The sequence below is a fragment of the Pholis gunnellus genome, assembly GCF_910591455.1.
Source record: "Pholis gunnellus genome assembly, chromosome: 10".
NCBI classification, from domain to species: domain Eukaryota; kingdom Metazoa; phylum Chordata; class Actinopteri; order Perciformes; family Pholidae; genus Pholis; species Pholis gunnellus.
This window is the reverse complement of record NC_136537.1, coordinates 21,531,070-21,553,291: the sequence shown is the minus strand read 5'-3', so window position 1 is coordinate 21,553,291 and position 22,222 is coordinate 21,531,070. Positions and strand designations below refer to the sequence as shown.

Genomic DNA, 22,222 nt, shown 5'->3' with positions numbered 1-22,222 from the left:
GACTCAAATAACTGGATCGGGTATCGGTATCAATGGTGCTGATCTATTCAATTAAATTCTATCTTTGTATACTATTTACATTATAGACGTTGCATTAAAAATGTTCACACTTGAATAATATATCATTCCTTTTGAAGATGTATTAAGCAAGTTGCTGGTGAAATATATAATATTTTAATAATACAAAACTATTCAGCACAGTTATAACTATTTATTTGTTGCATGATGTTTTATTAAGTCGGGAAAGCAATGTTTAAGTGAAGCCTGATGTTGCCTCACACATAAAAGAATGATCCCAGTCACTTTCCCACAGTGAGGCAGACAGCATATTAATCAAACACTGGTGTTGGATCGGCACCGCTATCAGGACTGAAATAGTTTGCATCAGTGCCAATCAGTCCCAATCAATCTTCAGTCTCTAAAAGAAGTGGAAAAACACCATTCATGTATTATTTCTCTCCCTATACACTTGGCTGTCTGCCAACTCTACTGCTATTCGTATTAAGCCAACGGAGAGATGAACAGAGAGAGCGAGAGAGGAACCAGCCCGGACCGCCTACTGTGAGGCATATGCACTTCTGTCAGCACTGCCAGGCGACTTGTAAAGAACTCCTCTGACTGAGTATTCACGCCGAGTAACATCTCACTGGCAAATTGAGATCCTTCCCTTTCTGTCCGTGGTGGCGGTCGGAGCAGAGCGGCGGGCCTGCGCTCTGACGTTTGTTGGTTTAAATACAACAAACTGTGGAGCATCAACGTGACACACTTTCCATCCCCAGATTAGTTTTGGATCCGTGTGAGCTAAAAACCTAAATGGAGGAGAGGACGGTGGAAGAGGGGAAAGTGCTGATGAAGTGCACAAAACTCTCGACTTGTGAGTGAAAATTATACAATTAAACATGCAGCACAATAAAACTGCAGTACTGACTATACTGCAGTTTGCAGGAAGCTGCATTTTGGGAAACAAGTGGCATCTTTCTAGCAGTGGGCTCATTACACCATCGCTCTCTAAGATGCTTACGACCATGATCCCCGGCCGTCTAATCACGGCACTTTGTACGGGGAGGATTTGTTTTCGTTCTGTTTTCGGAAAATAGCTGGGAAAAGCACAAATTAATCCCCCGCGACTTGGGAGCGAGGCCGACCTAGTTTCATAACAATTGCTCACTTGTCACTGTGGGGTGAGCTCTTTTCACTGCCTACCTTCACCCTCCGAACTTTACTGTGGCCGCTCCAAGGTTAGAACCAAACAATGAGGATGTGGTATGCAAAGAAAAAAAAATATATGCAAAAAAAAAAGCTCATTACGGTGACATAACCATGACTAAAATATCCAAAGATAATGACTAAAATATCGAAAGATAATTTCTGTAAAACGCGTGGATTTTCTATATTTAACTTCTCATCCAGTCATTAGCTAAAACAGAGGTCCAATACCTCAGAATTTGACGTATTAAAGCAAATCTATTCAATCAAATGTAGCCTCCTGTAATTGGGAAAAAATATATATATGTATTCATTAACTCAGTCATTCATTGGTTTTTGTGCAGCCCGACACCAGGCCATGATCCGGAACATTCCTTTTGGAAGTTTTGACCTTTTCAAAAGGTTTGCCTTTCTACGCCAGCGACCCCTCGTTCAGTTACGCGTCGGTATTCCTGGATCTTGTTACAGAGACAGCGGAGGGGCCGTCTTGTGTGTCGGGCCGGGGTGAGGCGTGCATTCCTCAGATGACACTGGCTAGATAATGTCACACACACACACGAGGCCTAAAGAGGCCACCTCTGCCGTGCCTGCCACCCCCTGCTGCTCGCTAACCTTTGTAAGGTATGATATAGCATAGCTCGTGTGGAGGAGCCATCTGGGTCAACTATTAGGGCCGTGCATCTGGGGGGCCTGCTGGGACACTAACGGTCCTAAAATACACTAGGGCTGCAACTAACAGCTATTGTCATCATCAACTCATCTGCTAATTGTTTTCTTGATGAAACAAGTCATTGTTTGGTCTATAAAAGAAATGTCTTTAATATTCCTTATAGAAGAGGCAATATTCAGACATTGGTATTTCAGCAGTTGCCAACAAAAAAACGATAAAGTTCAAGCTTAAAGATGAAGACAAACATGCAACGTGCCACAAAGTAAGTTAGTTATATTTTAAGTCTTTAAATATAAATCACCCCTCGTGGTTTTAAAAATTAAATGAATTTACTTGAAATCATTAGAGCTGAAATGTTTTGTCAATTATTTGATTAGTCGAGAGAAACCTCGTTTTACAAATGTCGATGAAATCGAATAGTCGGAGAGTCCACATAATCCTGTTAGTGTTAGTCAACGAAGAAGGTCTGTGGAGGACGGGTCTTGTTTTGGGGTGTTGGCTGGATGAAAAATGACATCTGAAGAGGTCACCTTGGGGTTTAGGAAATCTCAATCGCTATCTTCTGACACGTCATATGTCAAAAGGGTAAACCATAAGGAATATAATTGTCAGTTACAGCCATAATTTACATGACGGTACATCAAAGCACACTGCCCCTCAGGTCTTCTAGGGGTTCATTAGCTAAACAGCTAAATGTCATTTCCATTAAAAAAAAAGTCGACACAATCCTTCTGTTCTCGATTGTCCACGCTGGACTTTAATGCGGCTTTGCGTAAAATGAAATGTCAGTCCCATCAATGTCTGGCTGTCTAATAAAGAGCATATGGCTGAATAACAATGTGAAGTGGATGTCAGGGCTTAGTGACGAGGGCAGAGCTGCGAGGAGGTAAACAGCCTGTAGCAGCATAACGAGGTAAACAGGCCGCTGGGAGTCAGACAGCCCGTGTTGAAGGTTGGAAGGTCACGTTGCTTACGGTGCAGTATCCGCTAATGGCAATATATTGCATTATATTGTATGTTCAGCACAAACTGCCGCGGCGTGTCTGTATCCGTGTGCCAAGTGGGACTGAGGAAGACCACCCCCCCCCCGAAGCATACAAAAACAGCAGCGACGGCAGTTTATTCCAAATGTGCACAACACTCATCATCATACACCTCGGGGGGGCAGCGGTATGATGTTCCACTGGGTGCCACTGTGTGCATGTCTGTCTCGGTTTGTGTTAATATACGTGTGTGTGTGTGTGTGTGTGTGTGTGTGTGTGTGTGTGCATTCCCTTGCCTTTGTTGGTACATTCCCCGTGTTAACAGGGTGGCCAGCAGCTGTCCTTGAATCTCAATTGACAGAGAGTGTGGGATCTGCCGGGTATTTTTATCCATTAGCCCGTGTGAGAGAGCAGGTGGAGGCTTTGTGGGCTACAACAAGGTCACACGGTGACGAGCGAGCCGCTACGCCGCTACGCCGCTATCTGCGACCGTCGAGGTCTGAGCGACCGTTTTACAAAGAGACAGCATGCCATGATAGCAAAGGCCTTCACTGGCTCATTTATAAAACACGACATTCATTCCTTGGGGGGGGGGGGGGCTGAAGTTTATCCTTCGAAAGAGTTCAAAATAAAAAGGATCCAGACAGAATACAACTAGTGTCATCAAACCTGAAATCATGTTGCTCGCTGCAATTTTTAATTATATATTGATATGATAAAGACAGAGTAAGACATGTTTTGCCACTCCGTTAAAACCATGTGCCACCTGAATGAAGTTGGCACATACTACGCAAAGCTAATTAGCCGTCTAATTAACAGTAAACCCTTGGCGTTAACTCAACTAAGCTAGCAGCGCACACGGCCCTCTCTCCTAAATAACGGTGAATTAAGCGGCGCACAAACAATCGCACTTCCACCGCCACCTGTTCAGGAGTGTTTAAGACGAAGATGGGACTCTTCTTTGCCTCATACATCCAGCCGTCCTCCACTTTCACTCCTACGCCAGGTTGATGGAATTTATTGAGTTAGGATTACACCCCTGAATGGCGGCGAGTGGCTGAAGTGGCCGGTGGAGCCGAAAACAACTTTGCAGTCGCTGGGAAAATTTAAAAAGCACTCGGGGAGCCGCTGTTTATTTCCCACCGCGGTCAGGCAGCTGGTGGACACGGTGGCTGGCTGGAACGGGACACGGGGAGCCATGTGAATGAGCTTAGCAGCACCTACTTGAGCCGCCTGCCAGTGAAAAAACCCTCAAGAACTAAAATGCACCCGGCCTCTTGAGGAATGCAAATTAGATGCATGCGAGACTGCACAAGTAGCAGCAGATAGTGAGTTTAATAAAAGCCTTTTAAAATAAATATGCAGCAAAATCAAAAGGGGTGTTTAAAAAAAATGTTTGTAAGAAAGCTGACAAATTTGTCACAGCAGTAACTCATATCAAAATGAATGCTAAGGGTTAGCTGATCTCTTCAACCCATCTGCTTTGATCAGTGCAGGCAACTAACACAGATGTTGGTTTGGAAGTGTGTGTGTGCGTGCGTGCGTGCGTGCGTGCGTGCGTGCGTGCGTGCGTGCGTGCGTGCGTGCGTGCGTGCGTGCGTGCGTGTGTGTGTGTGTCTTTAGCCCAACAGTAAATAGAGTGGTGCATTCAAACCTCCAGCAACCTCTTGGAGAGATAAAGATCATGTTATATAAGAATCAGCTTGAGTATCATCGTGGCATGTCAAAACATATCTCACAGTGAAGACTGTGTGGAGGATAACTTAGGCTGCAGCTCACTATCTCACTCTGATGGTGGCATGATAGCAAACCAGCACAAGACAAACAGCCCTCTCAGGTGAGGAAGTGGAGGAGTTGCTTTAAGTTACGCAGTAAGAGCGGAAATAATTTATGAGGGGAATGAGGAAGGAGCTTCTGGTCAGCATTAAGGAAGAGCTGCATTGTTCGCAGCCCAAGTGCAGAACATTTTATTATTTTGCTTAATAATAGTGTGACATATTTACAAAAAAGTGCTCAAGGTAAGACAAGTTTATTTCTTCTTCAGAATGTGCAGTGTAAGGACACGATGCTGCACTGTTATCCTCGAGGGTGAAAACAAGTCAAGTTGTCCAAAACAAGTCAAGTTTCCTGCATCCATCTGGTGCCGTTTTAATATTATCCACATAGCATTAGTCAAGCCACACTGACACAGGATCTCACAGCGATCTAATTAACACTGAATGATATTTGCCGACTCGGTCACACCCCATAATAGCAGAGTGCTGCCACACAGGGCAAGAAGTCAACGCCATCAACCGCATCACATGAATACATTAAAGATCTCCAATCTCGAACCGTCTCGATTGAGCATGCCGTTGTTCTTTTGACTGTTTGGATCTGAAAATGTAGCAGTTCCTCCCAACATGTATTAAGCCGCCACTCTTATTTCATGAAGCAGAGCAGGTATGTGCCACTTTTTATAACAGATTTTGGCCATTTACAAAAAGATTGTTCATTTGGAGCCGCGTTTCTGTCCAATATTCGTGCTCTTTTAGCTCCGTTTGTGGTATCCACCAACTCCTCTGGGAAAATATGTCTCTTTAGCCGATATTGCTCCACTATGTTATCATCTGTAACTGTGTTTGTCTCCTGTTAGGTGCTCAAGCAGGGTTTGTTGAGCTTTCTCTCCGAAACCAGCTGTGAGAGTGTATCAAAACAGTAAAGTTGAGGCCTGGACAGCTGACACTTGCTATAAAGCTACGCTAAGTTATGGAGTGCTGCAGATTTGGGTGATAATCCTCTGAAGGTTCATCACAGCGAGTGACCCATTGTCACTGGACACACAGTTATCATAAGAGATATTTTAAACGCTTAACGTTTGAAATCGTTGCATCTACCTTGAGAAAGTCCCGAGGTTAAAAGTTCGTCTTTGGAGTTTATTTTCTTGACATCTTATCTTTCCTCCGTCTGGGCGGAACACAAGTCACGATTTCACACCAAAATCAGGACCATTATTTGTCCCTGAAGCCGACTCCGTACACGTAAACAGCCTCTTGACACAGTCAGTGACCACAGCGCTGCCCTGACCGCGGCCTTGTTCAGAGTCAACCACTGTACCCGGCGATAAACCGCCTCAGCTCACATACTGCATCTACGATAGGTCGACACCGCGAATAACAATAAATCCTGTGTCGGAATCTCAGTTTAGAGAGCGACGCAATGATGCAGCTACAAAAAAAAAAAACCTGCTGTCAAAATAGTTTGTGTGCTTTCCTGTGGTATGAAGAGTTGCATCAATTGCCAATTATTTATATCAAATTCAACTTTTTTACTATCAATTCATTTTTTAGGCAACATGCCAAACATTTGATGTTTTGGTCTTCTCAAATGTGAAAAGTCGCTGCTCTTCCTTGTCATTACACTGTAGTAAATGTAATATTTTGGAGGAAAAGGCAATATAAATCTTAATATTTTTCTTTTAATGACTACTAATCATCAGATCATCTTGGGTAAAAACCACCACAGTCACTTTTGTCCACAAACATACAGCCTTTACCACAACAATGGCTCAAAGTGTATTCAACGGTGGACTCTGACCAATACTGGACACAAAGAGATCTCTCAGCTCTGTCATTGAACCTCATCGTAGCAGGTCCGTACCCGGGAACAAAGCCAACTGTCCGGCCAAATGAAACCCGCTCCATCTCGCTCAAACAAAGGCCTCAAAGAGGTGCCCGCGCAATCATCACAAAGTTACGCAACGTCATGTAAAAGATCAATTCATGAGAGCTCAAAGTGAAAACAAGAAGCAACGGGTAGGAGTGGATAAAACGGGACAGGGGATGTGCTGCAATCTTCCCGGGGAAAGTGGCTTGCTTGGTGTCCTAAATAATCCAAAAAATGCTTGGTTCCAGCCCCCCCCCCTTTCTTCTGTCCAATTAACTTGACACAAATAGAAGCCAAAGGCTGGAGGAGGGTTACTAAAAATCCCCCAGAGTTCCACAATGGGAGAAAAATAACACTGATTCCTGACCCCGTCTGGGTTCAATACTTGGACTGCATCCGTTTGGTCCGTTTCCCTGACTGTACAGCCATTAATCTCATTGAAATACTTATGGAATTCAATAATCTTTAAAAGTTTGTGCCGCTTTCTCTCGTGGCCTTCTGCATGAAGTAATTCCAGCATTGCAATGCTGCGCTGGCTGCTGGTTGCTAGGGAACAACCGGAGAAACTCTTTCAATACGAGAGCTGCTTTCACACAAGATTTCTCTTTTAGGGCCTCAAGGCCCCAAAAAAAAAAAATCACTGATCACCGGAGGGACATTTGAGTTTGAAATCTCAAGTAAAAAGTCCTGTACTGTTGTTCAGGAGCATGTCAGGTTGATGTCGTTGTGGCAGCACAAAAGGATCCATTTTAATAGCCATCACTTTAAAGCGAAACCCATATAAGGGAAAGGACATTTTGAGAATGTTAATAGAGGTTATCTCGACTGAACACATTTCACCATTCAAGTAATCATGCATTTAATCAGATGCCTTTTTTATGCTTTTCCCCTTATAGTGGATGAGATACTCTGGCTGTCTTCTTATTTTTTTTACCAAAACACATGGACGTCCCATTTTTGTGTGCGAAGGGGCCGAACCAAATAATAGAAAGTTACCCAACATTGCCGATAACGTTAGATAAGATTACCAACATGTCAATACATGGATACTGCAGCACACATGCAATAAGTACCTGCAGTGCTAAGTGCTACAAAACAAAAACAGCCAGATTTAACAGACAAGAGAGACAGCGGCTCAAAAACAATCAACTTAAATCTATATGAGACAAACTTTGCCACATGAAAGCATGTGCATGAATGATCCTGAATATAAATGTATTACTTTTATAAATTTGGCTTAATGTTTGGCAATCTGGCGCACTAAATACCTAAATTAGTTTTAAAAAAGGAACCTTGGCAGTGCCAACAGTCTCGTGTTGTTTCCAAAAGGGTCGGTGGGCTGCAGGACGATCCGCACATGAACAGCGTGTTCCCTGTGAGCTGGGAGCGAGCCAGCGGCTTGTTGGTGTCTAGACGACATTGTCATCTATGCTCTTTCATGGTTTTGGCATCACAATGGAGCGGGGTCTGTGTTAGGTGTGACTCCTCACCTTTTTATCTCAAAGGCTGCGATTGTCACACTGTAGGCCTTCCATCCAAAAAGGAGACAAGGACAGTGTTGTTTGCAAAAGCAAGTGATGAAAAAACAAAACCACTTTGGTTGATGTATCTGGTGAGCTGCCAGTTCAGGTCACAACCACTACAAGGAGATAGCGGTGCTGTGAGTGCCACTTAAGCATATAGCCAGCTATGCCCGTACATGAAAGTAACAGATAATAACTCAAAGTACAAATTGGAACCTTCCATTATTGTCCGTTGTTGAAAGGAGTTCAAGGCATCGTAATCCTGAAGGCCTGCAGATTCTGAGAGATGCACAACTGGTTCTTTTTATGCGTCGGGTATCTGAACCACAGTGGTGCGCCCAGCTCGCCGAGTCTTGAATGGAAGCTTCCTGTTTACACAAGTTGCCTTATGATCCCACCCAAGGCCTTTCACTTCACGCAGACTAAAATAGGCCTCCGCTCCAGACGGACGGGGATTTCAGCCGATATCCTGAGGATGTTTTACAAAAGAAACATAGCGAACCATTGTGATCTTTTAGGGTTTTCCCTTTCCTTGGCATTACATAAGCTAGTCAGAGTCAGCTAGTCAAAGGAAAGACACTGCAGACGGCTCTGTTTCTTCATTTCATAATATTTCATTTCACTTTTTTATGATCTTGTTTATTTTTACCTTGGTTATTTTAATGCTAGATTTATTGCAGTTTCTATTTGCTATTTATCGTTTCAGTCTTGTGTTGTTGCATATTGTTGCATGGATATGGTTTATTTCCTTATAAATACATGATTACAAAGCTGAAAAGAGGGCTCTTATGCGTAGCCAGTAAAAAGTTAATTTTCTCCCAATAAAATCCCATATGAGAGCAAGAAAACTTGTATGGAATCAATTTATTCGGTGATTATTCTGTATCTTTCCCTTTAAAAATAGTTCGTTCTCTCGCAATTATGAACCTTTTTTCATACGCTGCTCTATAAAATGAAGATGTTAACTGTAACTCATGGGTTATTGGGCAATAATAAAAGTCTTTGTTTAGGTCTGCTTGGCATGAGTACAGCTGCAGTGGGTACAATTTAGCTTAAACAGCTATTCCCAGTGCAGCGACAAAATAATTGGTGTGATTTTAAGCGTTTTTGACAAGCAGGAGCTGCTTGTAACAGGGCGTCATTGTGTTGGGTCCGCACCGCACTTGCCGGCGGATTCAAAGCAGCCGAGCCTATAGGGAAGCACGCATGAACGGCCCGCATCTTTCCCTCCAATTATAATCAAATACAGTCTTCATACAGCCCAATAATAACACAGCCGCAGGCAGTCAGGCCTACACAGGTGGACAGTGCAACAAAGGCATCACATGAGAAGACTGCCCCCAGTGTGAGTCACATACTTCATGTGACTTAGTCAAACAACATTAGGTTCAAGCTTCAAGGATCATTCATTGTCATTCTGCAACACAGGGTTGCCCAACTAAATGTAGCTGTAGCCGAGCAGAGCAAAGTTTAGTCTCCTCTAGAATATGGCACGATGGAAAAGTTCACATGGTAACCGTTGAAATGTGTGTTGAACAATCACATTCATCTTTCATATTTGTCAATGCCGTCAATCTCACTGGTGATATTCCACAAATGATTGAGCTGCAAAACTATTAACTTTCACTACAAATTCATACCAAGAACAACACAACTATTGAACACTTTTCGAGTCACTGAAGCTGCAACAATTTAAAAATGTTGCAAGAAAAGAAATGTGAATTAGCCACGTTACCATCAGCTGGTTTGGAGCGAATAAATTTTGACTCTCCCATGAAGCCAATTCAAAGTTGTTAATGTTAATTTAAAAAGTATGTATGTAGAAAAGCCAACTTATTACCCATTACTTAGTGTTCTTCGTGAAATATAAATTATTGCAAACAATAATATCAAGAATGTGTGAATTTTGGAACTCTAGTCAGTCACAGTGGACTCATTTCCACTCACGCCACACTGAATATGTAAATGTTACTTTCATGTGGGAGAAATATCTTTCCGGCATCGGCCATTGTTCTCCGTCCAATCGTGTCTCATCATCTTGACTTCTCACTTCACACATGTGCAGCAGTGTCTGACTAATCAGCAGAGACGATCGACGCCGCACAACCATTCATTCTCGACACCGAATCGCATTATAACTATACGTATGATGCAATGGTGAAAATGCACCCGCGGGGGCTGATGTTTCACAGTAAATAAACTTGCAGGACCATCAGGATTCTGTCTTTTGGACTGACGGTGCAGGAGCTCCTTTGTTACCGTGATTGATTTTTACCCATTTTGCTGTGTTGAGCAGTTGAGAGGTGCTTTTTCCTCAATAACACAGTTAACCACATTACTCAATCACAAAAAAGCAAATACTGCTCTAAGAAGATTGCACACGCATTAATTACCCTCTCATGTGGCATTAGGTAAGCCTATTTTTGATAATTTGGCCTTTTCTCCGCCCAGGCTACATAACACATAAGGAGATCTGCATACTAATCGTGGTGAGAATGATTAATGAAAAGGGTTCGCTCTCAGCAGGAAGGGTTTGAGTGTGAAGGAAATATAGGGCCATATGGGAGAACAACTGGCAGTGGAGGGCTGGTTGAGGTCAACCGAGGCAAGAGTCAATTAGCCCGGTCAAGGTCTGAGGTGCCGATGAACCAACAACGTTTAATAAATAATGCTGGGCTGCAACTGACATCACAGTATGGAAGTGGAGAATTACTGCTCGAACGGTGTGAGAAGAGCATACCACAATGTCACCAGAGTGAAATAAATGTAAACTGGGCTGAAAGGGGAAGGTTGCATCACAGCAATAAATGTGTTTCCATAAACTTTTCCCCTGAGGTAAAAGAGAAAATCTGGGCACAGAGCAGCTCTCTGGTTTAAGAGTAGGAGAGAGCACCCTGATAATCTCAGACTGGCACCCAAGCGGTCTGGACCTTAATCGGCGGTTCAGTTCAGGCATGCTAAGATAATTACCCCCTTCTTCATAAAAAGCAGGAAGCGGGGAGAAACTGTCAAACATTCCAGTGAGAATCAGATTACGTGTAGGCCGTGGGTAATAAACGGACATTTTCCCCGATGGGCGACGGAGGGCCGGAGCTGGAAACGTGACCAGCCGCAGGTTAGACAAACCCCCGGGGACCAATTACCAAGATAAGGTTCCAACAAGACAGATATTGTACACCAATCTGCTCCACTGCGTGTAGGAAGTGGAACAACAGCATTCCTAATCACTGATTTATAAATGGGGGGGAAAACAATGTTATGCGGAGCTATTTTCCCCCTTTTCGCTCTCTTTTTTTAAGGCTGAGCAACATGCCGCATGTTCTCACCGGCACAACTCAAGGACTGTCGCTGCAGCAGATCTCACTCTTTGACAACTACCTCCATTAGCATTGACATCTGTTTCTGCTCATGCTAGCGTTGTAATGAATCACCTCTTTTAGCTCACGAGGCGAGTAATCACCTGCCTACCACCACCACCACCACCACAGCTGTTAATAAAGCACAGTTTGCATGAGGCATGACCGGCCACTTTAGGATCAAAAGGCACATCCAGAAAAACAGTGTTATGACTCCACATTACAGCTCGACAGTCACAAAAGAATGTAAAAATAGCCATTAAGTCAAAGACGTCTTTGACTGAAAGAGTTATTACAAAAACTACAATCTTCTAATCCGCCATCGTGACATACTTTAACTTTACTCACCAGCCCTCCTCCACTCTGTAGTGTGGATTTGTTTACATTGGGAGGCATACAGACACACAATCGACTGGTGGAAGTGGATTACGGCCATTGCTTCAATCTGAACGGCTTTAAGTGTGGCACTTACCAAATGTATAATTGATAATTAGGTGTAACATAGTAAAAGAAAAAAAAGCAGAAGGGAAATGAAACACAAGACACCTGCCTGAGCTACGATGGTAAACTGATTTGTGAATCGCTGAAAGTACATTAATAACCTAAAAGGATCGAGAGACTGATACGAGTGCAGCAAGAAGAATCGCTGATGAATATTTGAAAGCTTTAACTTAAGCTTAACCAAGCAGGTGAGCAAACCACCAGAGGCATGCCGGTAATGAAGAGACTCATACATAGAGCTTTAATGCTTGGAACTTGTTTTCCCGATGAAAAATAACGCTTGTAATAGTTATTAAAGGGGCCGCACGTTAAATTGGATTAAACATTGCTTTACCGGCTGCACTACCGAAGCAAAACCCAAGCATTAAAGCATTAAGTTCTCCCTCTATCCTCCCAATTATTAAGGATTGAAAAATAAATTATGTAAAAAGCTGCAAGCATGCGTAGCCCAACTCATACATTAATCTCCAAATTAAAATCTCCAAAAAAACAATAGCATTAGAGTTTTGTTTATAAGCAAAACATTGCCCTGATTTTGACCCCGTTGGTGCAACAGCAACCATCTTTAAGTGCCATTGTTACAAACACTGTAAACAAGCATTAGCTGCATGGTGAACCCGTATTCTGGGATTTAGAGAACTCTAATCACACAAATTAATCAGCTCTCCATCTGATCCACTTCATGTCTGAGCAGTTCACCAAGAGGGAGGATTAAACTGCAGATTATTCCCGAGATGAGCCGGTACTGCGTGGGACCGGGGCTCAGAGGCAAATTCACTCAAAGAAGTCTAGTTGTTTACATAAACGCATTACGACCATAACGGATTAAAAAAAGAATATGAAAACTACTCAACTTGTACCTAAATATGTTTCACTTATGCCATCAGTCTTTTCTATGTAGGCGTCACTTTTTCCAAATGCTGGAATTTCCAAAATCTCATTGAGGAATGAAGCTCTTAATGATAGCCACAGCAAGTAGTAATTCTATAGCAGTCATGTAAATACTGCACGTCAGGAATGGTTTATTCTCTGGGTCTCGGGCTGAGTTATGTAAAGACTGTGGTCGCTCGGTAGCATGAGGTCTGCTGCCTTCTGCTGCCAAGGCCGATGGAATTCCTGGAGCCTTGTTTTTCTTTTCTTTAAAAATATCTAAAGGAATGCGAACATAAGGAACTGAAACATGCCGTTGACCTTATATTGTGTGCGATTCGGTTGCGACAAATGTACCGTGTGACCCTGAAGGCAACATCCTGGTCCATCGGACAAGATAAAAGGGCTGGGGGGGGGGGGGGCCATCCGACCCCTGGGCTGCACACCATCAGTGACGTTTTCGATCAAATACTCCACTAAGACTTTAAATGGAAGTTTAATTGTCTGCTGTGCATCAATACATGCAATCTGTCAAAACAAAAGCCTTTGTTTCTTTTGTTAGGAATAGAAAGGTTCAACCCAATAAGTCAAAGCAACCAGCGTATGAATAACATAATCTGGAGTGAGACTGCTGAATAAGCACCTCAGAAACCGGCATGGGGTCCCGCGATAAATGTTCAAAAAACTGTTTCACTTGAACTTCCTCTCACCCTCTATTATTTGAAAAGTAACACTGATATGATTCTGCTTGAGGACATCATGGATACTTTTGCAAACTCTGCAAAATGAACGCTTTTTTTCCACATGCACCTCCTGAGGAAGCACTCACTGTAATCACTGTCGGATGAATCTTTGGATTTTTTACATTTCACGTGACATATCTTGAGTTTCTTCTACCACAGGCGCGTAATCCAATACCAAACTTCAGCTGTAAAAGGCGGTTTAGTGACAGTTCTTTGGGTATTTATTTCTCTGGTTTCTCCGATTCTTAAATGGGAATATTTGTTGGTTTCTTTAGCGTGATATTAAACTCAATACCTCGGAGTTTAGAATGGTGCTTGGACAAAACCAGCGATCTGAGTCTGTCAACTTGGGTTTTGAGAAATTCTGGGAGGCATGTTTCAATATTTTGCCAATCAAATACCTGGAAGATTCATCAGCTCCTGAATTTATCAGTGGACGCAACGGACCAGCATGCAATGCAGCCACAGATTGCAGCTTTACAGATCTCCAGTGCCATGGAAATATAGACAATAATCTAGCAGGAACATCGTGACAGCCACATGTTAAGAAACTATTCTAAATCAACAAATCACACCTGAAGCAGAATGCGGCAAAACACAACAACAAAAGAGAAAAGTAATGTGCTCGACACAATCCTCGTATAGAATAGCAGCATTGATAGGGAGTATGTGGGGATACACAAACCTTACACATAAAGAGGTTTGTCTTGGTTTTGTGCTCCACTAGTGTTAAATCAAGCTTCATGGGTGGAAAGCCACCGTGCGTTTGACTTGATTCAATCTCAGCGGTGCATTTAAAACACAAACTGAACTGGATCGGTCTTTTCATTATTAGATTTTAGGGAGTTAAAGTCGGGCACAAATGGCTGCACAAACATCCTGGTGTATTCCAGGAAGGAACAGTTTCTGGAATGCAAATGTTTTGTGGCTTTCATTCTGCCATCATAGCAGTCATTTATCTGTACAGTCAGACAGTAAAACAACCATAAATGCCCTCTTCCTGCAGTAAAGAGGTGTATGATTCAACTCAACCTTTTCATCAGCAGCTCCCTGTACAGCCGTAACCCTGACCAATCAATACTTTTAATACAATATCAATAGCTTTCATGGCCCACAGACCAGTGGGCAATGCTTTGCTTTATTACCATAACAATATCCTTTTTTTTTTTTTTAAAAAGCTGATGTGGAATTAAGAGCATGATTTAAACGAGCCAATCAGAAGCCCTGCTGGTTCTGTGTGTGGGTTTCGTACGTTGGTGCTTTTTGTTTCTTTCTTCCCTTCCTGAAATCAGCCCCTGTATTTAAACTGGGAGGAATACGTCACTGTGACCGCGGTGTGTGTGTGTAACCACATCAGCCTGCACTCAGCCTCCACTTTCAACATGTGACATCACTTTACTTCCACAGGATTCTGCAGAGCGCGAGAAAAACGCCACAGCGAGCAGCGCCTAAATTTATCGGATGGATGGGAGTTTTTTTTTATTTTAGAGTTTGGAAAACCCTGAGTCACCTGGGAAAATGACAATACTACGAATCCAGAAAACCTGGTAAAGAAGTCTGTTCTACTTCTTGAGCCAGCGACCAGCGAAGTTTCTTTTTTTTAAATAAATGCTTCTGACGCCCTGACGAAAATAGGAAGGCAGTAGCAAAACAACACCCAGATTCAGAAAATAAAAAAACAGCTTTGGGGCGGAAAGGCGTTCTGTTGTCGGGCCATTGTTCCGGCTTACGGTCGAAAAGCATCCTGACGCTTTCCCTCTTCCTGCTTCTTATGAAGGGACAGGATGCTGAGAGACGGGCAGCTTTGTGCTCATCAGACATTTTACAACCTGCAACAACTACTTCCTCTCCAGGTTTATAGGTGCACACTTTAAGTTTGGTAGGGCTGTAACGTTTGGCTACAATAGTATTTATGGTGTAATAGTATCCCTGCAGGAGAATATTTGTTTATCTACAGCCAACATTTGGAACAATATGTGATTTATGAATATTGTCAAAAGGCCGGTGTTCTACTTTCTAATATTTAAAATACTGCAGAATTAAACTCTCATATGTGCACAGAGATCAAGCATTTACTTTGTAAATGATAGAGCTGAATGCATTAACCAAGCAGCTCTGGGCCATTTACATGCTACGATGTCTTTGTTGTAATATAAATGGCAGGTGTGTACTGATGTATAGCCCAGTTTCACCTTCATTTTAAAGTAAATACTGTTTTCCTTTAATAAGTCATTTAATAAACAAATGTGTCTTCACTAGGTCAGTTATTCTTAATCCCTTTATTTTTGTACAAAGTGCTTTTCCATGATGCCACGGTTGTTCTGCAGACAAAGGATTATTTGTTTTCTTAGCTGGACCATTAAACTCATTGCTCTTTGTATCCAAGTCGGAGTAATGACCGGCTAACGGCCTAGAAAATTCTGATTTGTTTTGCTCACTACAAGTCCCCCCAAATGCATTTGTTTTCTCCCTCGTTTCCTCCAGTGCAGCCACTGCAGGCCTGCGTCTGATCTCCTGTGCTGGAGCAGAATATGTGGAAACGATGTAAAGTAGTCAGCTCGTCCCTCCAAGCTATGCGATCGTGAAGCAGGGTCACCGCAGCCGAGGACGGTTGTTTTGTGGCCTTTAGCTTTGCCACCTGGCTAAACAAGAGGAGAGTCTACTTGCTGCACATTAAACAGACCAGCTACAGCAGAAGTCTATCTGTGCACCACGGAGGGCCAAGAGTGTGTGCAGGTTTTTCGTTCCTGTAAGATGACGGATTTCACTCGTCTTTTTCCTGATTAGGTGGGGCAGTCTTGGGTTTCATAATCTTAAGTCCTCCATGACAAATGCTTCAAATGGTGAGATAAAGAAATGAATGCTGCATTAAAATATACTGCTCTAATCAGTTCAGCTAAATTTAATGCCTTCATGGTCCACAGGAATGACATAAGAAGGAACTTAACAGGGTTCAGAGCACAGTTTGGACCGCTAAAGATTGTCCAACTCCCACCTAGTGACCTAACAAACAAACATGTCACTCTCACACACTAAGGCTGCACTTTGCTTTTGATAATGAACATGCACTCTTGGAAAGCAATGAGCAATGCCCATCGCAAGTTATCAGAGGCCAAAGAGAGTCGTTAAAAACAGCTCGTTTTGTCTGACTAACAGTCAAAACTGAACCTGTTTAATTGAAAATGATGTGAAATATGCAACGGTTCTGTTTGGTATTTTTTTACTAGATGAGTAGATGACATTGTATGTCTGGTGGAGTCTGTGGTGTCCTGCTAAACCAACTGCCATATCTTTGATAATTGTAATATTAGTTTTTAGCTAAGAATCTAAATATGGACCCGTACTAGCTGAGGCCGGCTCGCTGTCACTGTGTCTCATGTGCTTGTCCTGGTTTGGTCTCCTTCAGTCATCTGTGCAGGGATTAAAAACACAGGCCTAAGGGAAGACAGTGGTGGAGAAGCTCTTTTAAGATTAAAAAAAAATAACCCTTACTAGATTGAGTCTACATCATCTGTACAGCACAAAGATTATTGCTAAAATGTGTGGCTTGATTGAGTAATAGTTGAAATGTTTGGCCTAATAGTTGGAGAAGGCATCACATAACTGGAGGGTCTCATGTTAAACCTTACAAAACATCCAGAATGTCCATCTAGTAACTCTCAACATGGTGCTATTGAGAGCCAAACTGCAGGTTTAAAAAAAAATACCGTTTTATTCAAAGTAATGTAAAAATCCTTATGGTCAATAAATGAATTTTGGATAGAAATTAGAGATCAATTAGTCATGTCATGTGATCATAATTCATATCAGAACTGCAAAACTGTGCAGCAGTGCTCTCTTTCCTCTTCCTTCTCGATTATCAGACTGCTTCCTTTTGCTCACTGACAAAATTTCCAGACACTTCCACTAACAGTCCAAAGGCACGCAAAGGAAACTGACAAAACCAGTGTGAACACTCGCTGTCAAGCGGCCGGTTATTTCACCTGCCATGTGACAAACAGGGCGAGGCAGAGGGGTCAAATCCCGCCGTGGTCGGCCCTGAGCGATAAAGACAGATCCCGATAACCGTTGGCTAATCCTGACAGAGAGGCCCTGCCAGCGCCATTAGGATAAACCGTGTCAGCCGCCAACCGACGCCAGACACTTGAAAAGAACCGCCGGGGAAGGTGCCGCTATAGAACGACTCAATACCACGAAGATTAATGTCAGAAGAGACTTTGGAGTTATTACGTCTTTGGCTTTTCTGATGAACAACCACAGAGAAAAGAAAAAGGAGTGGACTTCTCTGCGACGCCACTGCAGAACGACACGGATGCGGTGTTTCTAAAGACTTCTAAATCCTGTTAGCATATCACACTTTTGCTTCTGACTGAACCGTTTTCAAGCGTCATCATTTAGTCATTGTTCAAACTGTCCTAGCTCGCCTCTCCGTTCGCGTTTCATCAAAAGACTTCCTGAATGAAATGTTTGCATACGGACACAGCATGGGTTCATAGCAGAGGGTTGAAGGACCACAGATTTATTTTTTTACTCAATCACACATTGTCAAAGCCTTCGTATCTTTTAAATCAGACTATATTCCAGCTCACACAGTCAAAGTAACCTCTCCTCACATGTTCGTGTCAGAAGCAGCACTGAGAGCCATGCTGATGTTAATTCTTTCAGGTGGGTTAGAAGAATGAGGCAGCACAGGTGTTATAGACGGCCAGCCTTTGAATCACATTCTCACGTGCAGATCAACAATAAGGAACACTAAAAAGCTATTTCCAGTTATTAATTAAAGGACCGCATCATCAACACTACCAGCGATTATTTCCCACTGACAGATTCACCAGTTATATGGGAAATAAAACAAAAACATGACAGGAAATACAAGCAATTGTGGATTGATGACTTAGTCAATTGACGGAGAATTGATTTGCAAATTGTTTTGACAAAAGGTTTATCGTTGAAGACATGTTTTTTCACAAGCAAATATGACAATTTGCTACACGAAATATGATAGCTAATAGATTTAAGATTTAAGCAGTTTGAAGACACCACTGGGCTCCAGGGAATTTTGCCAGGGATCTTTTCATGGACAAAACAATTAAGCAATTCTCAATGATGAAAGTTTCAGCCTTAATATAAACTCCTAATGCTTAGTCCCCTTTTAGATGCGCATTGCTGCCACTGATGCCAACACCAAATGATCCTCGTCTTTGTTTCCATAACCATCACGGCATCTGTCACTCGGACACATTACTGCATTAGGAGCCCGCATGAAGCATGTAAAGACCGTGGGCTCGTACAGTTAACAAGCCGTCGATGACACAATAATCGTTTCCCCGATGTCAGATGGACGGGCAGACGGGTGTGCCACTATCTGTAGCCCACTGGTGTAAGTGGTGGCCTATTGATTGTCCATTGTGTGAGGCTGAAGCCGCATCCATTTGCAGTGGAAGCAGTGGTCCAAATGAAATGATGCCATCTTCGGAGCCAAACCAGGATTTATTGCATGTATCTGCAAATTCTAACCGCATATATATATATACATATATATATATAAGTAGCCATGCAAACTCAAACTGTGTGTGTGTTTGTGTGTGAGCCTTTATGTGGCTCAAGTAATAACTACAGGATTTGCATTTTCACAAGACATGCAACCCCAGAGGAACTATATTGGTTCAGACAACACTGAGGTGATATTGTGCTATAACAACAAGTCATAACAAAGCATTGTTTATTTTTTTAACCACAAAACATTATTAGAAATAAAATCCCAACAGAGACAAAACAACTATAACAATGATAAGCCCAGGTAACACTTACATTGTGTCTAAATCACCAAACATAATACAAACTGAACCAAATGTTGATTGGAAACGTCTGTTTAGCCTACAACAGCTATAGGCTATTAGCTCGGTTGGGATTAGCCAGACTGTGCATATCTTTCTACCATTTATAAACGTTTTCTTTTAGTTTTTTCCCCCAAAATGCAAGTGCGCCTTGCAAAAATGCCCGAGCATCACGTGTAATAGCAGGACGCGCGCACACACACACACACACTGCTGCTGCTGTACCTCGGTGTTAGACTCCCACCAAGGCTAACTTACAGCTCCTGTTATGTTAAGTAGCCTTGATTATCTCTGCTGATAGAGGGCTTAGCGGGATGTAGCCGTAGCCACACGTTAACACCGGAGCTCAATGGCAACAGTTGCGCACAGACACACTGCTACTCTGTTGCAGGACGTTACAATGTAGAGCATGTTGCAATGTCGTGTTGTAATGTAGCGAGTGGACGGCTAATACCCGGCGGGTATCAGCGCTCTGGAAACACACATTCAACAAATATACATTCTTCTGACCTGTTGCGTTCTTTCAGCCGGATTCATCATCACAGCCTGCCGAAAGCTGTTATCCACGTAAGACGCCATTGTTTTGGGAAGACGCCGTCTGCAGGATACTTGAATTCCTTGTCCTAAATAAAATGTTTATAAATATCCAGCGCCACGGATACAAACAAAAGAAGTCCCCCCCACCACCTCTCTCCCTTTGCTCCCTCGCTGTGTTCTTGTCGCCTGTGGTCCGATGCTAGCGGATAAGCTGGGAGTGCCCGGGAGCCAGAGGCCACGACCGGAGCCAGACAGCCGAGCAGTCTCCTCGGGGCGGCTGTGTGTCTGTCGCCCAACACCAGTCCCACCGAGAGGAAAACTTCTGTTAAAAGCGCAGGCTCGGACTCTCTTCTCTGTAGAGTTATTTTCTTAATGCAAAATAAAAAAAGGTCCCTTTATTCAAGCCAACGCTCTTCAAAGCCATTCCTTGTCTCTTCAGCGTTCTGCTAGCGACGCGAAATATATTACATTACGGGATCCAGCAAACAAACAAAACAAAGTACGCTAACTGTTATCCCGTCAACAGCAACCTGGCGTCCATCGTGAGGGGTAGACCCGAATACACTCACTGATAACATGCATTATATCAACATTTTCATGGCTCTAAAAGTGGGGATAGGTCCGCCGCCGCTGCGCTCTGTTGTATGCCACCATGGTGACTGACACAGCGGAGTAAAGTCGGCCATAGTTAACGGTTACACTTCCTTGAAAGGTTTTCAAAATAAACCTCCAGCGTGTTTAACATGAATACAAAGAGATGAAGGGGAACACGGTGTATTTAGGGAGGGTCTTTGGAAAATAAATATACACGTTGTTGTATTTCCCCCCCAAAAAATGTCATTTTCCCTCTACGTATCATTAAAAGCCCTATATGCAAACATGACATAGCATACATGGTATTTTTTAAATGCACTAAATGTTGGCTATTTTCAAATTGTGTAGCTGTGCAAAAAATGAAAGGTCTAATTAAACCCAAGGACGAATGCCAATTAAGCAGTAGACTACATGACATGGAATGCACTGCACCATAGTCCACCATGCGCAAACATGTCTGTTTTAGTTTATTCCAATATTTAATCCGCTGACTATATCTGATTCAGTGACTCTAGTGCTTAAATGTTATTTGTTGCTTACAGTATGCATGGTCAGTATTATACATATTGCTATCTTGTTTTGAAGGGAAAATCATTCCATTTCCTTTCTAACTGTTGTTATCTGGGTTTGGCTTGATGGAGATTTAGTCACAAGGGGTGGCTCATGGGCGAGTCCATTTAGCCAAAAAAAAAAGAAAAAAGTGTGAATAGGAAGGGGAGTACAATGTGAAATAATGATGCTTTGGGACCATCTAGTGACCTGGTGGGGTAATACACATTTAGATGGACACAAACATGCAGGGTGTGAAAAAAACTAGTTCACCGTAAACCTTATTGATCAGGATAAGATGGAATAATATGAAGAATAACACAAAACATTGCAGAGTTGTTATTAATTCATTATTAAATGGCACATTGTCGTGTGGGAGTAAACTTTAAAGCAACAATGAATCCATCAAGCAAACTTCATATTAGGGAATTTTATTTTTCAATTCAGTTCCCTATGGATGCACACATATGGAAACCCCCTTTTTTTTTGGAAAAGCCACTCCACATTCAGTTATTTTGGGTGACAATAATCTTTATTACACAAAAGCGTTAAAATGTAACATAAAATAACTTAAAATAAGACTTTATTGATCCCTGAGGGTAAATCCACACATTATAGCAGCTCAGAAAGAGGCTAAGAAATAACAAAACAGATGAACTCTTCCATTAAATAAATATATAAATAATAATCTGAGACTATATAAATTAATAATGCAATAATAAAGAAAATAACTTTGAATTAAAAGAAACATTTTACTGGTACAGCTAAGTACAACATACAAAACAATAACACAATATAAATGTTATGCTGTTGAAGGTTTTACTCTATTTATCACGCACTTGCTACGATAGGATTGTTTACCATGCAAATAAATAAAGAGATTATTTTACCATCATTGTTTTGGTTTCTCTGATCATATCTGGAATAAAGTGAAATGTAGCTGACATGCTTCAATAGAGCATCCCGTGTTTTAAGAATGTAACTAGGACACAACCACTGACGTCATGACAAGCAGTGGTTGCATGACAACCGACCATGACCCCATGGACAGAGCAGACCGCTGGGCTCAAGTTATCACCCAAGAGGGCCCATTATATACAAAAATGATGCGTAACAGTGAAGCAGCTGCAGAAGGGACACAGCATGGACAACGGATGATCTTTACAGGTAGGAGAAGCTGGAGAGCATGGACCTCTACTGAGTCATTC

General features: G+C 42.4%; 1 protein-coding gene across 7 annotated transcripts in view; it reads right to left on the bottom strand.

Annotated features, from left to right (window-relative positions):
* Positions 1–19,982, bottom strand: part of rapgef2b (Rap guanine nucleotide exchange factor 2b) — a 97,220-nt gene extending 77,238 nt beyond the window's left edge. For all 7 annotated transcript variants that reach the window (XM_079167649.1, XM_079167653.1, XM_079167652.1 and 4 more), the window contains exon 1: positions 19,845–19,982. In XM_079167649.1, coding sequence (XP_079023775.1) covers positions 19,845–19,913 — 69 coding nt within the window. In that variant the 5' untranslated portion in view covers positions 19,914–19,982. The remainder of the gene's footprint in view (positions 1–19,844) is intronic.
* Positions 19,983–22,222: the final 2,240 nt, after the last annotated feature.